The sequence below is a fragment of the Larus michahellis genome, chromosome 3 (assembly GCF_964199755.1).
Source record: "Larus michahellis chromosome 3, bLarMic1.1, whole genome shotgun sequence".
NCBI classification, from domain to species: Eukaryota; Metazoa; Chordata; class Aves; order Charadriiformes; family Laridae; genus Larus; species Larus michahellis.
Window position 1 is genome coordinate 123,482,849 of NC_133898.1, and position 25,075 is coordinate 123,507,923.

General features: G+C 47.2%; 1 protein-coding gene across 9 annotated transcripts in view; it reads left to right on the plus strand.

Annotated features, from left to right (window-relative positions):
- Window positions 1-22,472, plus strand: part of KLHL29 (kelch like family member 29) — a 403,126-nt gene extending 380,654 nt beyond the window's left edge. For all 9 annotated transcript variants that reach the window (XM_074581951.1, XM_074581954.1, XM_074581955.1 and 6 more), the window contains 2 exons: window positions 8,208-8,352; window positions 20,166-22,472. In XM_074581951.1, coding sequence (XP_074438052.1) covers window positions 8,208-8,352; window positions 20,166-20,349 — 329 coding nt within the window. In that variant the 3' untranslated portion in view covers window positions 20,350-22,472. The remainder of the gene's footprint in view (window positions 1-8,207; window positions 8,353-20,165) is intronic.
- The last annotated feature ends 2,603 nt before the right edge of the window (window positions 22,473-25,075 follow it).

Sequence of the window (25,075 nt, forward strand, 5' to 3'; positions counted from 1 at the left end):
AGGCAATTGTCACTCATTAATACAGCTAGTTATCAGCTAGAAGTGATGAGTTCAAAGTAGAGGAGAAAGGAAAGCGGTTATTAGATATGGACAACTGGTAATTTTAGATCCAAAAAATCGCAAAGTGCAGTGAAACTTAATCCTGGCATCATGCGTTGCTCCACGCGGTTCTGCAGCGCTGCTCAGTTAATGGATTATTACTCATGGGTCTGCTAGGATGTCGTCTGTCCTGTGGGAAGCGGCGGTCATTCTTAACTGGGGTTTTTCAGTGGTGTCCAAAGGCATATGTGCTTCAGAGGCTGAAATCTCCAAAACGTGGAGAGTATTAAAACTGTGTTTATTAGTTTATGATGCCCTTGAGGTCACCGAACATTTTATAGAATAAAGAGCAAGATGAGAGGCCAAACGTGCCACTCGACCAGCAAACATCAGAGGTGCAGACTTCCTTCCAAAATTAGGATAGTGCTCAGACGTTTGCAACTTACTTGCTTTCTGCGGCAATTTGCACCCTGAGCGCTTAGGCTGCTTTTGGAAGTGAGGTTTAGCATTCAGCTTCATGAGGGTGCTTCACGTTACTGCAGGGTGACAGCTGACCTGGGCCACCTGCTCTGTGCTGGGTGGCCGTGGGCACCCATCGGTCTGGTTGTACTCAGGTGGCCAAAGAAACAGCACTCACGCAATCATTGCAGAGAAGCTGCTTTGGAGCGGCTTGCTTTTCCATCCTAGAATCGTAGAATGATTTGGGACCTTTAAAGGACTTCTAGTCCAACCCCTGTGCCATGAGCAGGGACAGCTTCGACTAGATCAGGTTGCTCGGAGCTCTGTCCAACCAGACCTCGAGTGTTTCCAGGGATGGGGCATCTACCACCTCTCTGGGCAACCTGTTCCACTATTTCACCATCCTAAACCTCTTAGTCACGTTGAAGCTGTGACATAAGGTGCTTCATTTTAGAAAAAAAATCATGGTCTCGTCATTGAGCCTGGTGGAGCAATAGGAGTAGCAAGTAATACATTATAGAAGCACAGTTACAAGGTGCTCAGGTAAGGCCTAGGCATATTCAGAAAGCTAAAACAAGCTGCTCTTTATTGTGTTGTAGCTTGTTACAATTATTATGACTCTCTTCTTGGGGTTCCCTAGTAGATCAGGTCATGAGGAGCTGGTACAGCCACGGCTTTAGCCTCCGCTGTGCAGCCAGCGCTGCTGCTTTCCGACTCCCTTGCTGCTGTTTGTGTCCAGCCTAACATAACATGACACGCATATGATGCAGCATGAAGCGCCCCGCGGGAGGGCGTTAACCGGCAAAAGTCATGTTTATGTAATACAGCGGCGCAAACAACCCTATTGCCTGGCTTTTTCCATCACGTGGCTACAGCTGCCGCTGTTCATTTAATCCACTGACTGACAGTCTGAGATTTTCCTGTACTCGGAGCGTGTTGCAAAAATGAATGCATTATGCAAAGAGGTATTCTTTTCCCTTACCAAAATAGTACAAGTGCCACAGGAACTAAGAAATTGTTCCCTGGGCTCGTTATACTGTCTAGCAGGCATCAACACCATGCGTGCTTGGAAAAAATCATCCAAACCATCCAGAGTTGGGTTCGTCATCCATTGTGCTAATGGACGTGTACTATTATTTCCTAACAAAAATACATGAAAGACACTGGTGGAGTTAAAAGATGGTATTTATGTTTGCTTGCTGTAAGCAAAGTTAATTAGTTAAACTGAAGGCATAAAATATACAATGAAATGCAGAGTTGCTGTGTGTCTTTGTTGGGAAATGTATAACGTCAATTTATTTGCAAATAAAGTAAAATAACACAGAACCTGAAAAATTGCACCCCGGTGGAGAACGTCTGGGAAACTGAGCTGAAGCGATGCCTGATCTTCACGAAAAGACTGTGGGAATATTGGAAATATACTTTAATTTCTCCAGCTCTACAAGATCCATAGTATCACCTGTATTTGTGAAGTGTCCCCCAGGAACTGGCTGCTCCGCCAAGTGCAGTATAGGCAACATTTATCTAAACCAAAGAGGGAGTAGAAGGAGTCTTGGGGTGCTTTTTACAAAATCGAGCTGAAATGAACCCCGTTGTGGTCACTGCTGTGGTCACTGTCTTTGACAGCCTCAGGGCCTTGTTGTGTTGATCTATGAATTCTTAGGTGCCCCTCTGCGCTAAGTCAACTGAGATATCTGGTGGAGAGTTGTGGTGTTTAAAGTCACCCCAGAGATCAGTAAAAACTGTTTGACCTCAAATAGGACAACGAATTATTTAAAAACATCCCGAGCATGCTCAGATATGCAACAGCAGATGCAGGTATTGAAAGCAGCCAGGGTCTCTGGAGACTTTTCGACCAGTAGTACCTGTCCCAAGTGACTGTGGTATTTTACAATACTGAGTTGAATGCAGCGTGGCACGCATCTGAACCCAACAGGTCCATCTCTTCCAAAGCGTCATGCGCCAACCTAACCCAAGGCAACACTGGCATCAACCATGGCAAGGGGGAAGGTCATTTTTTGGCTAATCTGAAGGGAGGTGAAGCAGGCTGCATACTGACACCCTACCTGTGCAGAGGAGATGAGGAATGGGGACCGATAGCAAGTCCACACAGCTCAGCCCCTGCTCTCTTCTGCCTGGGTTTCTTCTAGGCGTAAGCAGTGAATTCACTCCCAGTTTCCATTTGTTCCTTAGCCTTCACCTGCCAGGAGGTGTTGGGACGTGGATGCCTGTGCAGTAGGCATGACACTGGGCTCACCAACACGTTGCACATGGATGCTGTGGTAGCCTTCGGGCAGGTTTTGATTACACACGTCCATGTTCGGAGATTCCATTCCAACATTCCAAGATGTTCCCTATCCTTTGCCCTGCTTCAGTCTTCCCCGCCTTTGGAGCCGGCGGATGTTCCTGCAGCAGCACAGCCCACAGCTTGTTACTGGAGTAATGGAGCTTCCTGGGGCTTTCACACCGCATGTTTTTGATAAAGCACCTTGCACTTCCCCTTCCGGTGTTTTGAGCTGCAAGAAGTCTGCTACTGTCGAGCCAAAGTCCTACAACAGTAAATGAACCCAGGCTACGTACTTGCAGCACCCGCCTTTCCATTTCTTGCCAGGCTGTCCTACATAGCTCTGCTAAAAATGTATTTCATGCCCAGCGTCCTGAAGTTTGTCTTATTTAACAAGATGGCCATAGACATGCTGAAGTCAATGATTGTAAGTAAGCCTAATTATCTTGTCACTGCCTCTTAGTTCACTTTGTGCCTTCATGCCAGGGCACTAAAATACACCTTTTTTGATACCCTGAACAGTCAGTGCCTGTACTGGTGGAATTACAAGTTTTTATTAATGTTTCTGGACTGTAAGAAAACCAGTGTTTAATCATCACCGCTATTAAATTTTAAAATCTGGTGAGAACTCCGGGAACACAGAGGTCAAAGATCTATGTGCGTTTCTGGCATCTAGTCCGAGTATCTAGTTCCTCACCATACCGTTTACTCCCGCAGTGATATGTCTGACCAAAGTGGGACAATCACAGAACTAAGAATGCAAGAAGTATCTGGAAAACAACATTAGCAGCATCTGTGCATTTTACTGCACTGGCCCATAGCTTATTTTGGTTAAAATGCATAATGATTCCCATGAATTGATTTTTAGACTTTACAAGAAAAACCAGATTCATGTCTTGGCCTGTGTCTCTGCCCAAGGCCAATAGTTCAATAGCCGTGTGTGGGTTTGGCCAGCTCTCACCTAGAAGTCTCAAAGCAATGAGTGTTAATTCTCATCCTTCAATGTATTTTTCTTAGTGTTTTTCCCACTAGTGAGCTTGAATTTCTCTTTCCTTTGTCTCACCCACTTCTTCTCCATATTTGCTATATCCTCTATTCAGAATGGTTTTTTCCACTCCTTGATGTGTTCCCCTCGCCCATACTTACTCCGCCCTCTCCCCAACACAGTCAGTATTTTTGTGTTTGCCCTTTAGCAGATGTCCTCCCTTTCACTTCCTACCTTTGCTTCATCTGCGGGGCCATGCTTTGTCCAACTCCCTCCAGTTCATCAACATTTTGCCTGTAAACTTGATGCTGAAATTGCCCCATGACGGCAGGTGGAGCCTTCCGCCTTGGCATGGGTCATCCCCCGCCATGCTGACGCAAAATGCAACGTTTGCGAGTGAGGATGCTCAGCTTTGGGGTCTCTGAGGACGATTTGCTCAAGGGTCATTGGGGCGACCGTAGAGCCCTGCGGCGGGTTGTGTAGTTATGAGAACTCAGCTAACAGGAGAGCACCGTTCCAGAAAGGCTGACATCCGAGAGCCTGCTGTTAATTGCAATATCTGCACTTCGGCCTCACAAGCTATGTTAAGGATCAGACCGCAGTCTTCTGGCGGCCGAGGGGCGTTATCTTATCCATTACTATGCCATTCTTGAGCTTGTCTGCATAGTATTCGGGGGGGGGAAGAGGCACTTACTATTAAAATAGATTTAGTTTCTATTAACTAGTCTCCTTTCTCCAATCTGCTTCATCACGTGCATCAGCCACCCCCCCTCCCGCCGGCCACCCGTGCCTGCAGGGAGACCTTTCGGTTGGCTTTATATCTAGACTGGTGGCGTGCCCACATTTCTTCCATCTGACAAAAATGCTTGACTAGCTTGGTTTTAATAACCTTTTTCCATATGAAGTGCTGCTGCCATTCATTGTAATGCCACTTCAGTCTCTGACCGAGTGCTTTACTGGAAGGCAACATAAGATCTTTAAGCAATCATGAAAGGGAAAGCAGAACGGTGCTACTTGACCATATTATGTACCGAGAGATAGGAGAGCCATGAAACACATCACAGACAGCACGCTGTCATTGTTCAGCGAGGAGAACGCCAGTAGGTTAAATTAGCAACCCCATGTGAAGTACACCTTGGCTCAAGGATTGTCGTTGAGTGCATACCCCTTCCCGCAATGACCTGTCACTAGGATAGAAATACTTGCATATTTTCCTATGGCAACAGCAAAGGAGAATGATGTTATGATGTTATCCATTTGGAGAGAAGAGTACCTTTTATCTATTCTTTCCTTTACATTTATTCTGCCTTTTAATCTCAAGTGTGCTCGCTGTCCTGGACTTACCCCATTTAAGATTTTCCAGCCTGAAATGGATGACTATATCCAACAGCCCCAACACTTGAATTTTGGAGGGGAAAGGAGGCTGTTTCTCTGTTTCCGTGCTTCCTCTCCCCTCTTTTCCTTCACTCCGGCAGACTTTTGAAATAACCAGTGTCCCCGCCGTATCCCACAGCAAGCCTCTGACCCATAGGAGCTCATGTTCACGCCCAGTAGCGTTGACCAAAAAGCCCAACCAGAACACGCTTTTGCAGCATTGGGCTCCCCAGCCACCCGCCTGGCACTATGAGCATGTTAAGGACTTAAAGCAGTGACAGAAGTTGGAGTCTCCTGAGTGTTTGCATGAGATTACCAAGCCCTGGAAAGGACAACAACAGGGGAAGAGTGTGGATAGCACCGGAGATGAAGTAAGGGGAAAGACCGAAGGTGGTCATCCACACCTAGGCAGTAGGAACGATGGCTTGAGTATTCCAAGCTCCCTGTATCCACGAACAACTTCTACCTCCATGGTAACAAAACAAAAATAAAACACACTTTTCTCGCTACCTGTCTCTGGAGGGGTGTCCCTCGTGCCTTTCTGCCATATCTTCATCAAGATCGGGATACCGTTCACTGTGAACTTCTCCCTTCCTGAAAGAAACAGCAGTGATTTCTCTGTTTCTCTATCTCAGGCTTACTTTCTACCAATTTATTAAATTGTAGCTAAAACCAAAAGCAGTAGAAAGACAACAGAAAGGTGATGTATTGAAAAATTGATGAGAATCAAACACAATTGCCTCTTAAAAAAAGAAACAAGAGTATCAGACTGTCTGCCTGTTTGAAAGAAAGGAAAAAAATATCACTATAAAAATAACCAAGGGGTTTCCCTCTCTTTCTTTAACAAAGAGGAACGTGAAGTCAGTGATTCAGTCTCCTGAGAAGTCACTGTTTCTGCCTTGAGGGAGCCCCAAATAATTTCCCTGTGAGATTTGGGAGCGGAGTTCTTTTTTTATGCGCGAGTTCCATTCTCCTGCAAAACAGTGCTAGTCAAAGAAAGAAAAAAAAAAAAAAACAGGAAGATGTGATAATTAAATATGGAAAATTTCTGATGAGTGTCTTAACTGGAAAAAATGTCACATATGCAAGTCTGATTTGGAAAGGGATGCGAGACGGGTTGTTAGGACAGATAAGTCTTTCTGATGAATTATAGTGGCTTAGTGGCACTGAGAAGAAACTGAATACTCCTTGTTCTATTTTCTGGATGAATTAGTTTCTTCCCATCTGTTCCCAAGGATCAGTGACATTTTCCTAATACATCGGTGGTTTTTTGACATAAGCCTGTAGATACTCAGCGTAATAGGAGCCTGACTTTAACCCCTAACGTGTTTTGTCTGTTTTCATGCTGGGTGCTGCACCCCTGTCCATCCCCCTGGGCGCCCACCGACCTGGGCTGAGATGACCTGTGCCAGACCACCCCACGGGGTGAGATGACCTGTGCCAGACCACCCCACGGCCATGCTGGAGCAGAAGCAGACACCACAAAACCGTTATTTTCCTTCTAACTTAACCAGTTCAAACCCCAGTTAGGGAGGTGATCTCTCTTCTGGAGAAATTCATCAGCTGTTGCTTAACTCATGTCAAATTACATCTCTTGTTAAATATGGAATGGAATAAGGTGGTTTTACAAGAATGTCAGGGTTACAAACGCCAGCTGCGCGAGAGGTAAGCAAATGCCAAAAGTAAAGCTGCGGGGGCTGGGTTAAGCCCATCTCTTTCTGTGTTCCTAAAAGGACACAGTCAGAGGGTTATGGATCTGGGAGGAACAGGCAGAGCCCTTCAACGTTATGTAGAGGCCGTTACCAGAGGTGTAAGAGCGTAATAAAGATGATATCGAGCCTCCTCGCCAGCGCGCTGCCCTGACTCCCCGCGCTCAGGAGGAGCATTGCAGGGGCTGACGCCGGCAGGGCTCGCACTGGAGGTGCAAGAGAATCACCCTTTCCTGAGCGTATAAAACCGCAGATTTTGGAGAGGCTTTAACATACAGCTACATATGGATGATTTTTATACAAGTGTCCCCTGACACCAGAGTAACCCACCCAGGCCACGTCTGCTTCACGCCCCAAAGGGCCCGGGCTTCTTAGAGAACTGGTTGTGAGGCTTATTTTAACTCAAGTCAAGCAATGTATTTTCCCATCTTTTGTTCCCAGACACTTCTGATTGGTTTCGCTGAAATGTTGATTAAAAAAACCTGTATTAGCATCAAGACAGACACCATCATGAGAAATTTCAGCCCAACTGGCTCATATTTAATAATGTGCATATGGCGTGCTAGTAGCATAAGGGACAAGTCAGCTAATTAAATTAGAGTTATTTTAGTTGATAATTTATGGTTAGTTTTACCAGTATTTCTAATAATGCCGCAGCTAACACATGAACTTTAAAGCATCCTTGGAAACTCTGATTGGACTTGACTTAGGATAAGGGACTTGTGTAATTTCAAACCCCAACCTCACACGGTTCGTTGCTAAAATGCAGGACTGCTTGGAGGTGCGCACGCGTCTGAAAATAAAAATGCGGGTGAATTTACAAGACAGATGAAGGGGAAAAAAAACCTGGGTCTCAGAAAATCTTCTGGATTATGTGGGTGACCTTCCCACAAGCAAAAGCAGAATACGAAAGAGAATCAACTATTGGATATTATTAAGGGTGTCTCTGCGCTGTGAGTTTCTCCGGTACTTAGCTGCTGCACAGGCATGGGAAGCATCTGAGTTAAAATTTGAAGCAATTCAAAATTCTGAAACAACTTGACATCTTAATTTCATATGTAAGAGTGGAGCTTTCACGGTGACTCCATTAGGCTTTGGGAGAGGATAATTGTACTTTACCAGTTTAGAGGGAGGTGCGTACTGGGGCGTGAAGGACTGATGAACTTTAAAAGCGCCTTTGAGAACTTGGGAGAGAGAAGAACAAAACCAGGAAAGGCTTCCTCATTTTTCTTTCCCTAGCCTTGGAGGTTTAGAGAAACGTGACTTATCTATAAATAAGGGGAATGTATAAATAAAAAAAAAAACAGTCTCCAAACCTGAGCCTAAAACTGATCTCAGTGTTGCTTTCCATTGACAGATAACAAATATGCTCCTGCAGTCACTCTCAATGGGTTCATCTTTATTCTTGGAGGAGCTTATGCACGAGCAACCACCATCTATGACCCAGAAAAAGGCAATATTAAAGCAGGTCCCAACATGAACCACTCCAGGCAGTTCTGCAGGTGAGAAAAACCATTAAAACTGAATTACCGGTGCTTTAACATTTTCTGGTGATAAATAAGCAAACACTACCTAACAGTGAAGGGGAGAGGGGAAAGGAGGTGTGTGCCATCTGGGGGTTTGCCTCATCTCTTTTTTTATACGCGTTCAGGGACGCAGCACCTCCCAAAGTGCACGTTTAGGACCCTACTATGGTTCTCTTCACATTCAGGCGCAACGGATCGTGGGGAGGGATGTGTGTTGGGCTCCCCCAGCAGACTGCAGGAACGCTGTTTTCCTCAGTTTGCCACGTGTAACCGGAGGATGATAAATACCTGCTGTAGGAGAGGCCACCGTAATGTGGAACGTGATGTTGCTAACTAGCTAAAAGATCCCTGGAAGAAAAAAAATACTGAGTAAGCACCACACACTGATATTAATTATTATTTATTACGTGCTTTTGATTGCTTTTTGGGCTCGCTTCCCCGATCCTGATCACAGGTTTTAACAAACTTCCCAAATGGGCTGACAAAAATAAAACTTGGCACCCATGGCAGGTACTGGCAGCACTTAAAGGCCTTTTAAAAAGTATTACATGGCTGTTACAGAAAGACGGGCTTGTTTCAGGCTTTGTACAGCGCCAGCCCCTCGCAGAGCGGGTCCCTGTGCTGGAGACTGGCCGAGCTGTTGGTTTCATGGGGAAAAGCCATCGCTGGTCCACGCGCGGCACGACGGGCCCTGGGTGAGGGTTTGTTATCAGTGCCCAATGCAGCAGCGTCTTCAGGCACTGCGCAAAACCGGGACAGAGGGGTTGTGCTGGGCAAGTGCCGGCGCAAAACACTGGCCGGGGTGGGAGGAATAGCAGCCACAGAGCAGCGGATGGGGCCACAACAGACCCGCATCTCCAAAACGTTCAGCCAGCAGCTCTGCTCCTTGCCCCAAGGGCATCCCTGCTCCCCATGCTGCGGTTGAAAAACACCTCCGTGTTTTAAGTTGTTGCATTTAACCTTTGGCTTTGGCGGAAAAAATTCCTTCTTGAGAAAGCATGTTCGGTTTCTCTCTTTTTTGCTGCTTTTTTCTGGTTTTCTCCTTTTTTTCCCTTTCTTTTATTAATTTAAGGAGCGCCCTCTCTTGGCTGCTGAAGCATATTTTGTTGTAAGTAAAGGACGGGGAGCAGCCGGCTCCATCCCGGGCGGCCGTGTGCGTCCTGCGCTAAGGTCCAGTCTTCCTTGGCCCTCTGCTCTAGCGGGAGGCAAAGCAGGATGAGGAGCCTGCAGCGCTCAGGCAGCTGCTGAGGCTGGTTTTCTCCTGCAAACCACAAATAAAGGGGACAACGCAGCTCAGGATTAGAGCCCTAACCAGTAAAACGGAACACGAGGGACTTGTGCGTTTGATACGTTCCCGTATGGTCCCATAGAGAGAGATGAACCGCCTTTCAAACATCTCTCTTTTACAAAACATAATGAAAATCTGTTAATGGTGCATCTGCAATACGCTACAAGGGAAATTGCACAGTCGTGGGCGATTTCAACCCGGGGCCGTTGGCTGAGCATCTCACCCGAAAAATTCCCAAGGTTTTTAGTGTGAAGGGATGCTTTGTGCTGCACCCCGCAGAAGGGAATCCAGTGGGAGACCTTGTGGTGGACCAAGGAGAGTAAACTGGTGACTTAAATATTAGCTGCTGCTTAGGCACTGTAATAAACTGGCTTTGCTGAAGTAGAATATGACATCCATCAGTAAGCAGTAACGTCAAACTTTTAAATTTATTTTTTTTTTCCCAAAGCCTAAAGCAACAGTGGTCTGGAAACCTACATTTATAGTGGGATAGTCACCAAAAAAAGGAATAGTTCAGTACCTCCCAATTGGATGCCAAAAAAGGCACACTTTCAAAAATTCTTAAATGTGCTGGGGAAAATATTTCAGCCAAAAGGAAATGTAAAACCTAGACAAAAACTAAATAAAGCAGTATGTATGGAAATAGGGAAGACGGGAGGTTAGCAGTAACAAATAGATGAAAAACTGGCTGCTGCTACAGGAGGCCGAGGGAACGGGGAAGTCCTAATGGCTAAGAATGGCATTTTAAACCATCTGGGATGAAATATGTAATTTTAATCGGTTATCAAACCATTGCTGATGAGGCTGATGAGGTAGCAAAGTGTAGCACAAACCGATCGGATGGGTATTTCTCATCTGTATTCGGAAGGGCGCAAGAAGGTTTGGTCCCGCGTTCTGCTGCGAGGGGACCAGAAGTGGTCACCGTTGGCAGCAAGGAAAAATGGGAACAGAAAAGGTCAGAAATTAAGTTCTCAAATCAGGCAACCCGGCCGTCTTGGATGCAGGCGTCTTTAGAGACTTCGCTGAGAAGCAGTTTGAACCACTAATGTTGATTTTTAATAACTCTTACAGTTCAGGATGGTTCAGGGCACTGCCAAAGTGTTTCCGTATTTTGAAAAGGTGAGAGGGAGAATTTTAGTGCAGCAATTAATTTTGCAAAGTACCAACATCAGGCTAAGTGGTCTCACTTAGCCTGATGTTAGTCCTCTGCAAAATACGAGAGTGGTTAATTTGGGATTTCATGAACAAATAACTAGATACTAATAATATAATGAAGAGCAATTAATGCACTTTCCTGGAAAATGGGTCTGGTTAAACCAACCTGTTGTCTTTTGCTTTTTTTTGGGGGGGGGGCGGGATTTGGCTCTTTGTTTTGGTTTTTAATAAAACACACCTGACTGCTAAAGACGACTGTGATGCTATAATATACTGCGATTTCTCCAAGGTATTTGGCTGGTATTATATGGAATTAACAAGGCACACGTTAGAGAGATTAAATCTGCTTCAGACAGATCTCAAAATGTAGCTGTTAATGAGAAGATATCATTGAGCAAGGCCACCAGTAGCAAGCACTGATTCTTCTTCAATGCTATTTAATACATCTACCAACAATCCAGGTAATAGAAAATCTCCCCTGGTAAAGGTTGCAGGTGGTGTAACACTTGGCGGGTAAAAAATACTACAGAAGGAGCTATTCCAGCCAGTTACCTGCATGTCTCGGTTAGACGGTCTCAAGGTAGCAGCCGTCTTTTAAGTGCAAAGTAATAGATGGAGGAAGCACAATCGCGAGCTGGACCTGCATAGCAGCCCTGCTCCCCTCAGAAAGCCAGGGACTCAGAGGAGGACGTAAAGGCGGCCACTCAGAGCTACACAACGTGAGCTCTCATCGCAGTGCGGCGGATAAAAGGTCAGTGCAATGGTGGATATATAATATGAGCCCTAACACGGGAACGCAAACAAGTTGAAGCTGGGAAGAGAGAGTGCTGCTGCGAGAGGAGTGCAGGTCTCGGGTCCATGCGCCGACGTGTGGAAACATCAGCAGAAGTTCAAAGGGAAGCTGCAAAAATGACCCCGGGTTGCAAATCAGATCTTGGACGTGAAATTTCAGGAGTTTATCAAAGAAAAGCTGAGAGGTGACTCGATCACTGGGAGCAAGTGGAAAAGCTTTCAGTCTGGCAGACAGAGGCGTAGCGGGTTACAAGGGCTTAGAACGTCAAGTTACGCATCTCAGCCTTGGAGCGAGGCGCTTTCCCAACAGCAAGGATAATTAAACAGTGAAGCAGCAAGGGAGGGGGCGAACTCACCAACACTGGGTGTTTGTAAGAGGCGATTAGATACCTTTCCAAGAGAGATACTGCCTGGGGAGAAGTGCATGGCCTCCGTATACGCAAGCTCAGATTAAGTAAGCACAGAGATCCCTTCTGACCTTAGTCTGTGAATCTATAAATTCCTCATTCCACTCATTAGCATGGATCACAAAAAACATGGTTTAAAAGCAGCAACATAAACAACTTAAAAATTAACCGCATGCTATTGATCTCCTCTCACCAGGAAGCACTCGATACCAAATTTGCTGGGAAAAATCTTGCCCGCATCACTTCTATTTTTATCTGCACTGTTTCTACGTCGTCGTGAGTAGGGAGCGCGATGGCTTCGAGCACGGGGAAAAGAAATGTGTGTGACGTTCCCATGTGTGAAAAATTCAAGGTCCATTCAAATGGTTTAAAGATCAAGTTGAACTACTCTTAATGAAAAACGAAAAAGAAACAGTTCGGGTCTCCAGCTCACAATCAAGGGAAGAGCAAACTGAGCATCATTTTCAGATTAAGCCTGGCCTGAGCGAAGTCAATAAGAAATTTGTGTTGACCTAGAATTAACCCTTTGAGGGATGGTACCGAACGGGCAAAGAGCTATAATGGGCCTGAGGTGTTTTAAAATTCACTGAGAGTGCACGTGCAGATCTTGAACATCTTCCACGCGACACGTGAGGGAAATATTTGGCATTTCCCAAACATGAGGCAAGCGTGTCCTGTTTGCCACGTGGACCCCTCAGTTTGGCAGCCCCTGTCCATTTGCGGTACCTTGGAGGGTGGTGGCAGCAGCAGACAGCAGCCGGCAGGGATGAAGAGCCGGGACGGTCACACCTTGCTCCGCCGGACACCTACCTCCAGAAGGACTTGCAAAGACATCCCTCCCCTCCAGCGCTGGAGAGTCCTCCCTTTGCGGGCGGGCGCTCTCCCTTCCCGCCGTGCCCTTCAAGAGTCTATTTTTCCACAAGCAAAAAGAATACTGAATGCGTTTCTGTGCATGATTAAAAATTCCATATTCTGCTCGTTTAGGATGCAGGCGGCGTGCAAACAGGCGTGTGCTACAGAGAGCCTCCACGGGGCAACCGCGGCAGCGTGATGGTGCCAGCAATAATTCCAGAGCAGCTAATTTAGTACCAGCAATTCCCAACAGACACCAGAAAAGCATTTTCTTCCTCCTCCTCTGACTGTTAACCAGTAAGATTTATTAGATGGTTCTGCCGAATGGAAATCTTTAATAAAACTTCGACTCGGGCTGAACAGCACAACACCAGGGTCGGTTTGTGGATTTTTTTTCTTTTTTCTTTTTTTTTCCCCTCTTCTTTTTAAATAAGCCCTTGTTCTTGAACAGTGAAGCATGGTGACTCCTGTGCTTAACTACCAGGCATTGCTAATGCACGGCACCAGCCGCAGACTCCCCCAGCTGATTCCTTTCCTCGTTGCAAAGTTCGCGGTAACTCCAGGCACTGGAAGGGGTTGGAGCACGGCTTGTTTGGACGGATATTCCCAGGTGAAGCTATTACAGAGCGCGGTTCCTTAATGGCCGCGCGCTTCTCGAGCCCGCAGACGTAAAGGCCGGTCTGTTCAGCAGGCAGCATTTGCAGCTGGAAGTGTTTGCGGTCCAGAAGGGAAAACCAAAATCTTCCAGCATATCTGGAAGGAGCCCTGTGGTCGGGACTATGCTCCACGGCCAGCGGATGAGAACTGCCGCACCAGACTAATAGCAATAATTTCTGTAGCGGTTTATGACATGAAGGATTTTGCTGTGCATTAAAGCGTAACTGATACAGAGCACTTGGGCCGTTACTGATGTGCGACGGACTTTGGAATAAAACATTGCTGGTTTTCAGCAATAAGTAACAATGCCACATGATGGTTGTGGATCATTAGCAAGGGAAAGTGCTCGTGGAGTATGGGAGAATACAACTGGAGCTTGGCCAAAACACCCACACTAATAATCCCGCTCCAAGAAGTGGCATGATAGCCTCCTAATTGACCATGACTAATCTGGACCCTCATTTATCCATCTCATTGTAAAGATGACACCTCTGGCAGCACAGCACGGCCACCCGAGCTCCAGCCCTCTCAAACAGAACAACCTGGCTGCCACCCCGGCCGCAAAACAGCCAGGCACCCCTGGCACCCCTCCCAAACTCGGGACGACGCTTTGGCACCCTGAGCACCACCACCCACGGCGTTAGCAGCCGTGCCTTTCCCTTCGGCGCTGCAAACCACCCTGCAGCTTTCCTTAAAAAGTCCCCAGTTTAAGTAAAAGCTTCTGGGGCACGTGGCAGCTCTGCCCGGCACTGCACGGAGCCGCTTCCCACCGTACCTGGCACCCTGAGGCTTCTCTTGTCCTAGTGCTCACCCCACCCAGGTGACGAGCATCGTTCAGTTCCACCTCCAGGAAAACCCTCCTGAAATCTTAGGGCAGGAAGGAAATTCATCCACTTCTAAATGCAGGGAATTTTTTTTTTCCTCTTCTAAGCAGAGTCTGTGTCTGTCTAACTGATCATATTTAATAACCTTTATGGAACTGCTCCAAATAAATTGGTGGGCGCGTGTGCCTGCATGGGCAGGAGTGAGGGGGGAGAGGAGCTTTGTTTGTGGACTCAGAAGATATTAAGTTTCAGGGAATCAAAACAACATGCCAATTCAGCTGTTTCAAATCTCTTCTGCAACCCTAGGCATGACAATATAGGAATTTATTTTTTTCTTTAATAACGTTCCCTGATAAGGCTGACGTGATCTTTAGGACTAAGCAGGAAATTTTTAAATAATAATAATCAAAATTAACGAATGTTGCTGGTAGGGCCACTACTTGGCGCTATGTCTGGCCATCACGACTGGGAGAGAGAAGGGCTGGAGCAAGAGCTGCGAGGAACTGGGCTCTCAAACGCTACAGAAAAGAGGCGCTGACGTCCTCTGCTTTGGGTTGCGTCCAGCCTACTGCCCATCAGGAGATGTAAGACGCTTCTGAACAAAAAGTGGAGGGTCAATAACAGTCTTGGTGGGAAGGTGGCCACCAAAGCAATGGCAGCTGAGCTGCCTGAGCAGGGCCCCAGCTGAAAGCACCCCCAGCTGGTGTGTGCTGAGCCCTGCTGCCCCACACCTGAGCTGGAGCATGACTAGGTTTGCTCACATGTGCTTAAAAGTTGATTAAAAAGCAGTGCAACGTCAAATGCGGCAACAAAGGCAAATCAGGTCCTGAGCTGCATCTGTGGGGGTGTTACTAGCAGAGGTGGAGATGTGATCATCCCAGTCGGCGCTTGTCAGCCCGCACCTGGAGTACTGTGTCCAGTTTTGGTCCCCACAATTCAAAAAAGATGTGGACAAACTGGAAAAGGTCCAAAGAAGGGCCACGAAGATGATCAAAGGGCTGGAGAACCTGCCCTATGAGGAAAGATTCTCTTCTCCCTGGAGAAGAGAAGGTTCAGGGGCACCTCATCACAGTGTGCAAGTCCTTAAAAGGTGGCTACAAGGAGGAAGGAGGCTCTCTCTTCACAAGAAGCCACATGGAGGAGACAAGGGGTAACAGGTACAAGTTACACAAGGAGAAGTTTCATCTCAATATAAGGAAGACGTTTTTTACAACGCGAACAGTCAGTCACTGTGACAACCTCCCCAGGGACATGGTGGAGTCCCCATTGCTGGAGGTTTTCAAGATGGGACTGGACAGAGTGCTAGACAATCTCATCAAGGCTCCCTTTCCTACGAGAGGCTGGACCAGATGCTCTTTTGAGGTCCCTTCCAGCCTGGGCTGTTCTATGAGTTTATGATTCAGTGATTGGCTTTGTCCGTCAAGTCACTTAATGGCCAGCTGTCAGAGAGGGATCTTCTCTGCCAACTGTTAGCTCAAGCTGGGGAAGAACTGCAAGGTGGATAGGCAGAGAGGAGATTTAGAGGGTATTCAGGTTACACAAGCACTCCAGCTGTGGGCAACCAGGTCCCCACCAGCCCTGGTGCGCCTCAGCCTCGTTGGGATTTTCTTAGGACCATGATTCATAGCTCTGTGGAGGTCAGCAGATGGACCGGACTCGTGGTGGCAGTGCTGGGGGACACGGTGTGATCCTCTGAGACCGCTCATGGTTTGGGCAGTGAAGGATGCCCTGGCACCTCGGGTGTCTCAGCTGCAGGGCTGTAGGTGAGGCCTCTCAGAAATGGCGGTAGTTACCTGGGGAGTGGCAAGCAGGGCCGTTAGCCTGCCAGGTAATAATTTTCAAAATACTGAAACGTATTTTCCTGGAAAGAGTGGATGAAGTGACCTCCGTTTCAATGCCGATCACCTTCCCCCCCCAGCGTGCTGCCGGAGAGGCGGGGGTCCCACTGCCCCCGGAGCTGGGGAGGGTTGGCGTCCCGGCAGCCAGGCTCTGCATCGCGGAGCTTCCTTCATTCCCAGGCTCTGACAGCCTGTAATCATTTTATCTCTCAGGATTAATGGCACCGAGCAATAAACTCGCATCCTAATTATTGTAATTATTCCTTTCTTTGTACATCAGCCTTGGTAACGATGTTTTTACAGCTGATGGGATGGAAGGGAGGGGAGAAAAGAAATATTGTCACAGTAATGAAGAGAGAGCAATGAGCACCCTCCTTTCCACTCACTTTCCTCAAGGTTTGAGAGACCACTTGAGTTTCCTATTCCCTGAGGTCCCAGAAATTAGCAGTGATTGTCCAGGACTAAACTCCTAATTGATCTTAAGTAGCTACCTGCCACTTTAGCCCCAGAGATGCCAGAATGTCTCCAAAGTCCCCTGCACACGTAAGTACCCGCTGCGGGCTTAGAGCTGCCTGTTTCTTCATAGCAGGAGCAGCTCGCTGTTTTTCATAACCTCAGGCATGACTCAGGAGCTAAGCGTTATGCCAGTCTTATCTACGGGAATTGCATACGGAGGGGGCAGAAGCTAATCTAATTACCATTTAAAATTCATACAGTCTTCCAGAGGGTGGAATTCCGCATCCGTTTCTTCCCCGGCGCATCGGCATCACGGTGGGAGGTTACAGTACTGAGCTGCTTGTCTCAGCCGCTGGCCATGAATTTCTCTCAGTGCCGTAGCCCAGGTGCCGGAGAACAAGAGCAGCGTTTGCCCACCCGCTGCAACCCCTGATCCAGAGCATGGGCTGGGGAGGAACCCGGAGCCGTTCGGGAAGGTGCGCTTGGCTATTCAGCTGCTGTAGTGGCAGCAGCTGCGGCTTAGAGTAGCTGCTACCAGACATGCCACAGAGGAGACTTAACTAGAAGAAATGTGGGCAGCTAAGATACTACGGAGGAATTTGTGAAGCACCCACATCCCCTTTTAGAGACCTAACACTACACGCCTAAGGGATACCAGGCACTTAAGGCCAGACTTCAGCCACGCAGCGCACAGCCAGCTGGGAAGGGCAGGAGGTCGCTTGGCTGCTGTTCCCAGGGTCACCTACAGCACAGATGGAAAGGTCTTTGCACAGGGTCCTCCCTCTGTCCATCCCCTTCTTCCCATCCAGAGCAATCGCTCCATGCAGAGCGGTCTCCTCGGGTAACGAGCAGTATTAGACAGACCCCGTATTTACATGGTAACAGACATGAAGGTCCTCTCCTGTGCTGGTGAGAGGTACTCTCGTCCACACCAAAAAATTAAAACTTACCTGAGGCCATTCATGGGCAGTGGACCTCGATCATCAACACTGATGGAACCAGCCCCAGGCTCCACGCTCCACGCCAGTATTTCATATAATTGCCTGTTATCGATAGTTTTGCAGCCAGATCTTTCTTGGGGAAATCTTTTCTTCGTTTGGCAGTTTGTTTGGGTTTTCCCACTTCACCCCCAAAAATTTGCTGAATTAATCCATTTGCCTTATTTTTTGGGTCACTTTTTGAGTAGGGGTGCTTTTCTAATGACCGAGCAGCATTTCGTTAGAGGACCGAGGCAGCAAAGCTACCACACTCCATCTCTGACACTGGACCCTCTTCTGCCCGACGCATCCCGAACCATATCCCAATTCGAATAAGCTTCTGTCTGCTTCAGCTTCACCATTAATAAAAAGTGAAACACGAACAGCAACCACTACCCCGTGGCCTCATTTCTCAACTCTCACCCTGCTGGTTCCAGCAGCCCCTCCACCACGTCGGGACTGTCTCAGCATGGGGTGGGACCATCCTCCCCCCCATCCCCATGCTGTATTTTGCAAACTCTAAGTCCCGGCCTGGTTTGCTTTTAAATAGTTACTCGCTCCAGTACAGAGATGGGGTTTCCACCCCCCAACAAATACCTTAAGCCCGAAACTGTGGTTTAATTTACACGTTTGTCCCATTTACTGGGGCGGCTGGTCCTGCCATCTCTGCTCCCTCCTGGCAGGAGCCCCTGCCGGGCAGCGCCTCTCCGCCTCCAGCGCCGGCCCCTTTGGAGGTGGGCCCGTTCTCTTTCAGAGCCGTCTTTCAGGATGACACTTGCTTTACTCAAGTCCTCGTTCTTCCCCATTTCTCCCTGACGTTTCAAAAATAATTACCAGTGGTTCAGTAAGTTCATTAGCAAACTCCCTCAGGACCCTGGGCTATGTATCATCCAGCCCTGCTGATTTGTGGATAGGCTCTAATCAAGTGTTTCAAGTCTCTCTCTCCTTCCTCCTCCTTTCAGATTAACAGTTATTTTGACAAGATTCTCATTATTTCCTATTTCCTGGCGGTACCCAGGGACTAGGCTTATTTGAGTCCTCACTGTTGTCATTGTGGGTTTATTTTTAACCTCAGGCTCTGCTTCTCCACAAGGACATCAGAGTTTTGTGGTCTTCAGAAACATGTTACTTTGTCGGTGCCATTTTAGTCTCGGTTAATCCTGGGTCTTCCAGCGCTCTCTGTCTTTTGCCTTTATCACTTCTTGTTATTCTTTTTCCCGCTACTCCAAAATTAGCTAAAGAAATGACTTTGCTTTTACCAAGCCTACAGGGTTGCTACCCTTCTCCAGCTTCTTAGATCTAGGCCACCTTCTTGGCTGCAATTAATTTCCTTCCCCTCCTTCTTTTTGTCCCTGCTGTCCTCTGGCACACACTCTCCAAGTCCCTCTTCCTTCCGACACAGCCGTCCCCCAGCTGCTCTTAGAAGGGACCCAACCACCAGAAGACCTCTTGGAAGGGACCCCAACCACCAGTAAAACCACTGCCAGCCCCGTTCGTCTTAACAACATCTTTAAATGTTGGGGGACAAACTCGGGCAGAAAAGCAGAGGGAAGGCAGCATGGAGAACGCGGCAGCCCTGCAGAGGCTTTTCCCACCCAGCTGCCTCCGTTGTCCGTCTGCCCTTCCCAAATACACACACCGGAGCCCAGTCCCTCGTTGTCCGTCTTCACTAGCCCAAAGCGAGCGTCAGCATTATCGGAGAGGCCGAGGGATTAAGTGGAAGGAGGGAGGAGGAAGAGACGAGGCTGAAGGGCAATTTTTCTTTCAAGTACCTTTCACACCTGTGCACCTTCCCTCCTGTCGAGAGCCTACGGACCATGGGATTAGCCCAGCCCCGTTATCCTTGATTTGCAAGAGGTGTCCGAAGTCCGAAAACACTTCCCTTTTTAAAAAGCAGTAAGGTTTTGTTGTCTTCTTCAGCGGCCACCATACCGCGCCCGTGCAAACCCTCAGCTGCACATCCCCAGCCACCAGATCGTGCGCCACGGGTGGGCTTCTCGCACCAGCCCTCCTGGTGGCAAGGAGGACAGGTCAGCAGGACCCCTGGGCGCTGCCACCACGGAGGGGGCTGAAGCAACAGAGCATTTTTGGGAAGGGTTTTTATTCCCCCCTTCATTGATAATTAGAGGAGTGACTTGAAGCAAGGGTTTATTCCAGCTGAGGTGGTGGGGACCCCAAATTGCTTGGATTGCTTCTGCGTGTGCGTGGTGTTGCAGGGACACGTCGTCCTGCTACATTTGCTGCAGATCCCGTACGTGGGCTGGAGAAACACCTCACTTGGACTAATTTCTGTTGCTTAAATTAGAGACAACATTTACCTACCTGGCAGGAACACAAAAAGGATTAATTTGGGGGAAGAGAAAAGGAGGGGGAAGAGAAAGGGAGAGGGAAGAGAAATGCCCACACACCTTTATATAGGTAATAATAAAGGGTATATTCATTGTTTACCCCTTGTTACGGAAGACTGGGTTTGTTTTCAGCCGAAAAAGAAAATTGTTGGGTGAGAAGACTAACTAAAACTTTCTTTTTTTGAAAAAATACAGCGCTGTGGTTCTGGATGGGAAAATTTACGCCACTGGTGGGATCGTTAGCAGCGAAGGACCTGCCCTGGGAAACATGGAAGCCTACGATCCTAAGACGAATACGTGGACACTTCTACCAAATATGCCCTGCCCTGTTTTCCGACACGGCTGCGTAGTAATCAAGAAGTACATTCAGAGCGGCTGATGTTACCCGGGAGTTGGATGGAGAACTCTTTGTACCTGTTGAAAGCGGGCAAGAAGATTACTACGACTTACGAAACAAAAGCAGCAAAGCCAGCCAGTGAACATATTGCTCTAAAGTCTTGAATAGTGTCTACATTGAATGTAGAAAAATCATCCTCACCTTTTGGTGAACAAGGAGCAGAGAGCTCCGTGCTATGTAAGATATTGTAACTTAATAATACGAGGGTGTCACTAGATGTTATAGTGGCACTTGTTCTGGACGTCGGCTTTTGGTCAGCCCAGGTGCAATAGAATTTCACATATTTTTTAAGCTGGGGAAGAGAGGAAAAAAAAAAAAAAAATCTGCATTTTACTTCTAGAGCTCAAGCTTGATTCTTAAAATAACCGTGCAGATTAGTTTTACTATTACACTTTAGGCATCAATCTATTTGAAAGGTCAAAGTGTCCTTACCACTTTGATTCCGACATTTGTTTTTAACAAATACATGCTTTTCAATACCAATGCCTGAGAGAAATCTTGTGTGACAGATGGCTTACGTTGGTGTCAGTCTTCCATCAGATCAAAGGAATCTTTCAGTTCTCGAGAGCAGAGCCCAGAAGGGGGGGTGAGGTGGGGACTGGGGGGAAGAAGAGTAGCCATTGGTAATAAATTCCGTGTAAAATGATGAAAGAGAAAAAAAAAAAAAAAAGGTCTGTTGGGCTGGATGAGTTTCTGCTCCCGGTGACACTTGTGTGGGCACGTGTGGCCATGCCCACGGGTCGGGGGGGGGGGCTCCTCACCTCTTCCTCCCGGTTTCCGCTGGTGAGCGAACTTGGCAGTGCTCGATTCCCGTAACGCAAAATGAAAATGGTTTCGATTCCAGAGGTGTTCTCCTGACAAAACTGCTCTTCACTTCTTCTGATTGGGATCACGTTAAAACACACGGCGCGGTGTGGGATTTCCACGTTTTCAACAACCGGAGAAGACGCCTCCTGCTGTGGGTACGCACTCGGTTTTGGCTCTCAACCAAAATCCCTTACCTCGGGATTTACGCCACTATCCTTTATGTAAAGTCTGAGAAGGTTTTTTTTTTATTATTTTATTTTTCAAGTTTCCCCATAGGCGTGGAAGCCTTATACTTCTCTTATTTACAGATTTTAAACACACGAGTTTAAATCCCATGGTAGAAAAATGCATAGACTTAAGCCCAGTATAAGAGACTTAAAGTGATTACTACGTAGAGTTGTAAGTATATGCACAGCACAGGGGTTATATTTTTATATATATTAAAATATTGTCTATCCAGAGAGCGTTGTGATGTGGAAATTCTTTATAAATTTATACAGAAAAGGATCAAATGGGAGATGGAGCGGGTAACGTAGAGGGGGCAGGGGAAAGAATCTTAAAATTCACAAGGAGGAAGTAACCCCAAGCTAAGGATTGCCCGATTTCTTTCCAAGTAGAGGGAAAAAAGTTGCCATACTTGCCTTTGCAGACTCAAGTCCCAGATGCCACGCCGGTAATTCAAGAAGGAGGGTCCTATACAGGGCGAGGGCGAGATCTTGCAGTCAATATCTGGTTGAATTTCATACCAAATACGCTAGCCTTTTTATACGGAGGGAGGTCTGCCTACAGCTTCGGGGAAATCAATGCAGGTGGTTAGCTGATCATCTTATTTTATTAATAATCGTTTATAAAATAAAAAAAAATGAAATTTGTATCTTGCAGTATTTAAAGAAAAAGCGCTCACGTCAGCTGAGTCAAGCTATAGGGTGACTCAAGTCTCTCATTTTGACAGTGAGGATCCAGCCTTTGTTATGCAGTTGTTTTATTTATTCTTTAAAGGAAAATAAAAATAAATAAATAAGCACAACGAAATTATATACTAGTATGTCATTTAAAGTATTTATGTCAAACAGGGTGCAAGTGTGAACCTACAGATTGGAGCACAAGTTTCTAACTGCCTGGGGCAGGACTAATTTTAGTGTTGGTGTGTGTCTGCCTCCAAAGGAGGTGCTACCTATCAACAAGGCCGAAACACAGTCAACATTTCCAATTTAGCTTACTTCCTCATTTCTCACACTGGAACAAAACTGGCTATTTCTGTGAATAATATTAAAAACAGGGTTCTCTGTAATGGTATTGTATATAGTTTATGTTTACTGTTAAGTTCTTGTTATATTATAATAAATATATTTATAGATCTAGATTCAGCATCCAGATTGGATTAATTGTGTCACGACTGACCAAGAAACAACGCGGCACCACCAGTCGCCCCAGGGCTCGGCCCAGCCGGGGATGAAAGTGTGCGCGTTCCATCCAGCGTGCTTCTCTCGCAACGCCACAAAATTTACTGCTAATACTGAAGCGCTCGGTAGCTTCCAAAGTGCTTCCATTCTCGTTTCGGAAAAATTTCTCGGAAGTGATTTTTGGGTTTTATTCAGCCAGGCTGTTTCTTCTTCATCTCTTTCCCCAGACGTAAATTAAGTAAAGAACAAGAGGGCTCACGATAGTTGGGGAAACTGTATTAAAAAAAAAGCACTGATAAACAGCTTTTTCCTTTTTTTTTTTTTTCTTCTTTTTTTGGTGTTTTGTTTTGAATGGAAGTTAGGATGTGTGCTACAATGCTGCTGCCGTGTCTAAAAGATGAAGGTCGCTTTTGCCCTATGGTCAAAATTCCTTCGTATCCAGAGCGGGAGCTCTGCGCCTCACCGGCCACATCTTTCAGAGAGCACTTCAGTGCAACCGTTCCTGGTTTCTTTGATGTTTCATTAGGGCATCATCTGGTAGTTGTAAAACTGGATATGGAACAAAGATGAGCCAAATATAACTAGTCTCAAATACCACCGCAGTGGAACGTTGCAGCTGGATCTGAGGAGGCAGTATCTGTTCTACACATTAACGGGAAGAATGGAACATACATTGAAATCGTCTCCGGTTATTACAGAGTGCGTCTATGTGAGTAGTTACGAGCATGAGCGGCAGTTTTTAACCATTTTAGTTTAGGCTTAGTGGCTGGGGTTGAACAGCCTGTGAAGATTACTCAGAGCCTGGCAATTCCATATGCGGCAGGAATCCAGACCAAGCGGAATGAGTTGCCAACCTTTTCATCAAGGCTCTGCAGAGATCTCTTACTCAGCGCTAGTCAATAATACTCGGTAGGATGAACAAGACACAGGTATTTGCTTTACTTGTATGTGGAAATTATTTTAGTTCCCCTCCGGGAAGTTGGCTGAGCGCATTTGCCAAATGAATCATGCGCCACATACCTGCTCGGAGATTTTTCTTCTAAAAAGCTTTAAGAAATTGAGGGGACGCGCTGGCTCAGCAGCCCGAGAACGATAAAAACGCTTTTGTTGCCTGGTTTGACTCTCCCCTGGCTCACCTGGGAAGGCGAGAGATCTCCAAATGGGGCTGTTCACCGCGTTCAGGTGATCACCCGCCCCTGCCAATTTACACAACTCATCCACCCTCCTCCCGCCGTTTCATCTAGCGGCAAACACCCTGTACTAATAAAACCTCAGCAACCCTGTCTTTTAATTAACCGTGGCTAGGTGTTAAGGCTGAGCTTAGCACAGTGCAAGCGGAGCGAGCTAATTAGAGCATTCGTTACACTTCAGCTCGCCCTCGGTGGAGTCCCGGCAATCCAAGCGCCGGCAGGAGCCCCGGCTTTGCGCGGCTGCGGGGAGGAGCCGGGAGAGGAGCCGCAGCCCGACGTGACGAGTGACGCCCTGTTTCATCGGCAAAGGCACCGACGGCTTCAAGTCCTTGCCCACCCGCCCGGCTGCTCGCGAAGGATGTCTCTGAACGTTGGAACCGATCCCAAAGCTTTTTTCCGCTGTCTCAAACGTGAGGGCGAGGTCTCGGGACCATTCTACCTCCCCATCACCCACTGAAAAAGGTGACAATATCGGAGCAGGGGACAAACCCACAACCAGTGCACGCAGTCGGGTGCTGGCAGGCTGCGCCCTGCGCCAGGTCCATGGGAAGACGCTGACTCTGTAGCCACTTTGACATTTTTACAACTTTTCGTGCTAATACAAGCTTTTCAAATTGGAGGAGACCCTTAAGCTCAGCCCTTAATGCCTTCTCTCCTATTTCAAGTCGGCTCCAAACCAGGAGCTGAAGCAGGCTTTCGGCTGAAGCAGAGATGCCAGGATAGGCAGCAGTAAGTTCCCATCATCGGCAAGTGTTTTGGGATGACAACTTAAGGCTGCAGGAAAAGCCAGGAAGAAAATGGTCAGGAGGGGAGCAGATGGACGTGTCTCGGGCAGGGCAATTCCATCACTCATCACATTAAGCTGGACAGTGACACCAGAACAGAAACAGCCGTTTTTCCTCCAAAAAGCCAATCTGTTCGAGGCGTGATTAAACACTGGCTGAGGTTAGAATTCATGGAAGCAAGAGCTGCCGTCGCGGGCTCCTTTGCTGAGCTGCGCAAGCACGACAACAGCCCAGCGCCGTCCGCAGCTGCTGGAGACTGGAAACAAGAAGAAAGTGGCAGAGAACCTTGAGAAACCACTCTCCCTTTGCTAGTCCCCAGTGTTTTTTCTTTTGATAACACACTCTTAGTAATTCCTGTTTAGCTAGCGGATTTCTTAAAGAGTAAAAAATTGCCGTTTTCTTTATCTAAACAAATTCTACTTCAATCCGTAACAGCTTTACGCACAGAATTAAACGTTTTGGCTCAGTTACTACCTGGGACAAGGAAGCTCCAGCGCTGTCGTCGAGCCAAAACTGCCTCTGA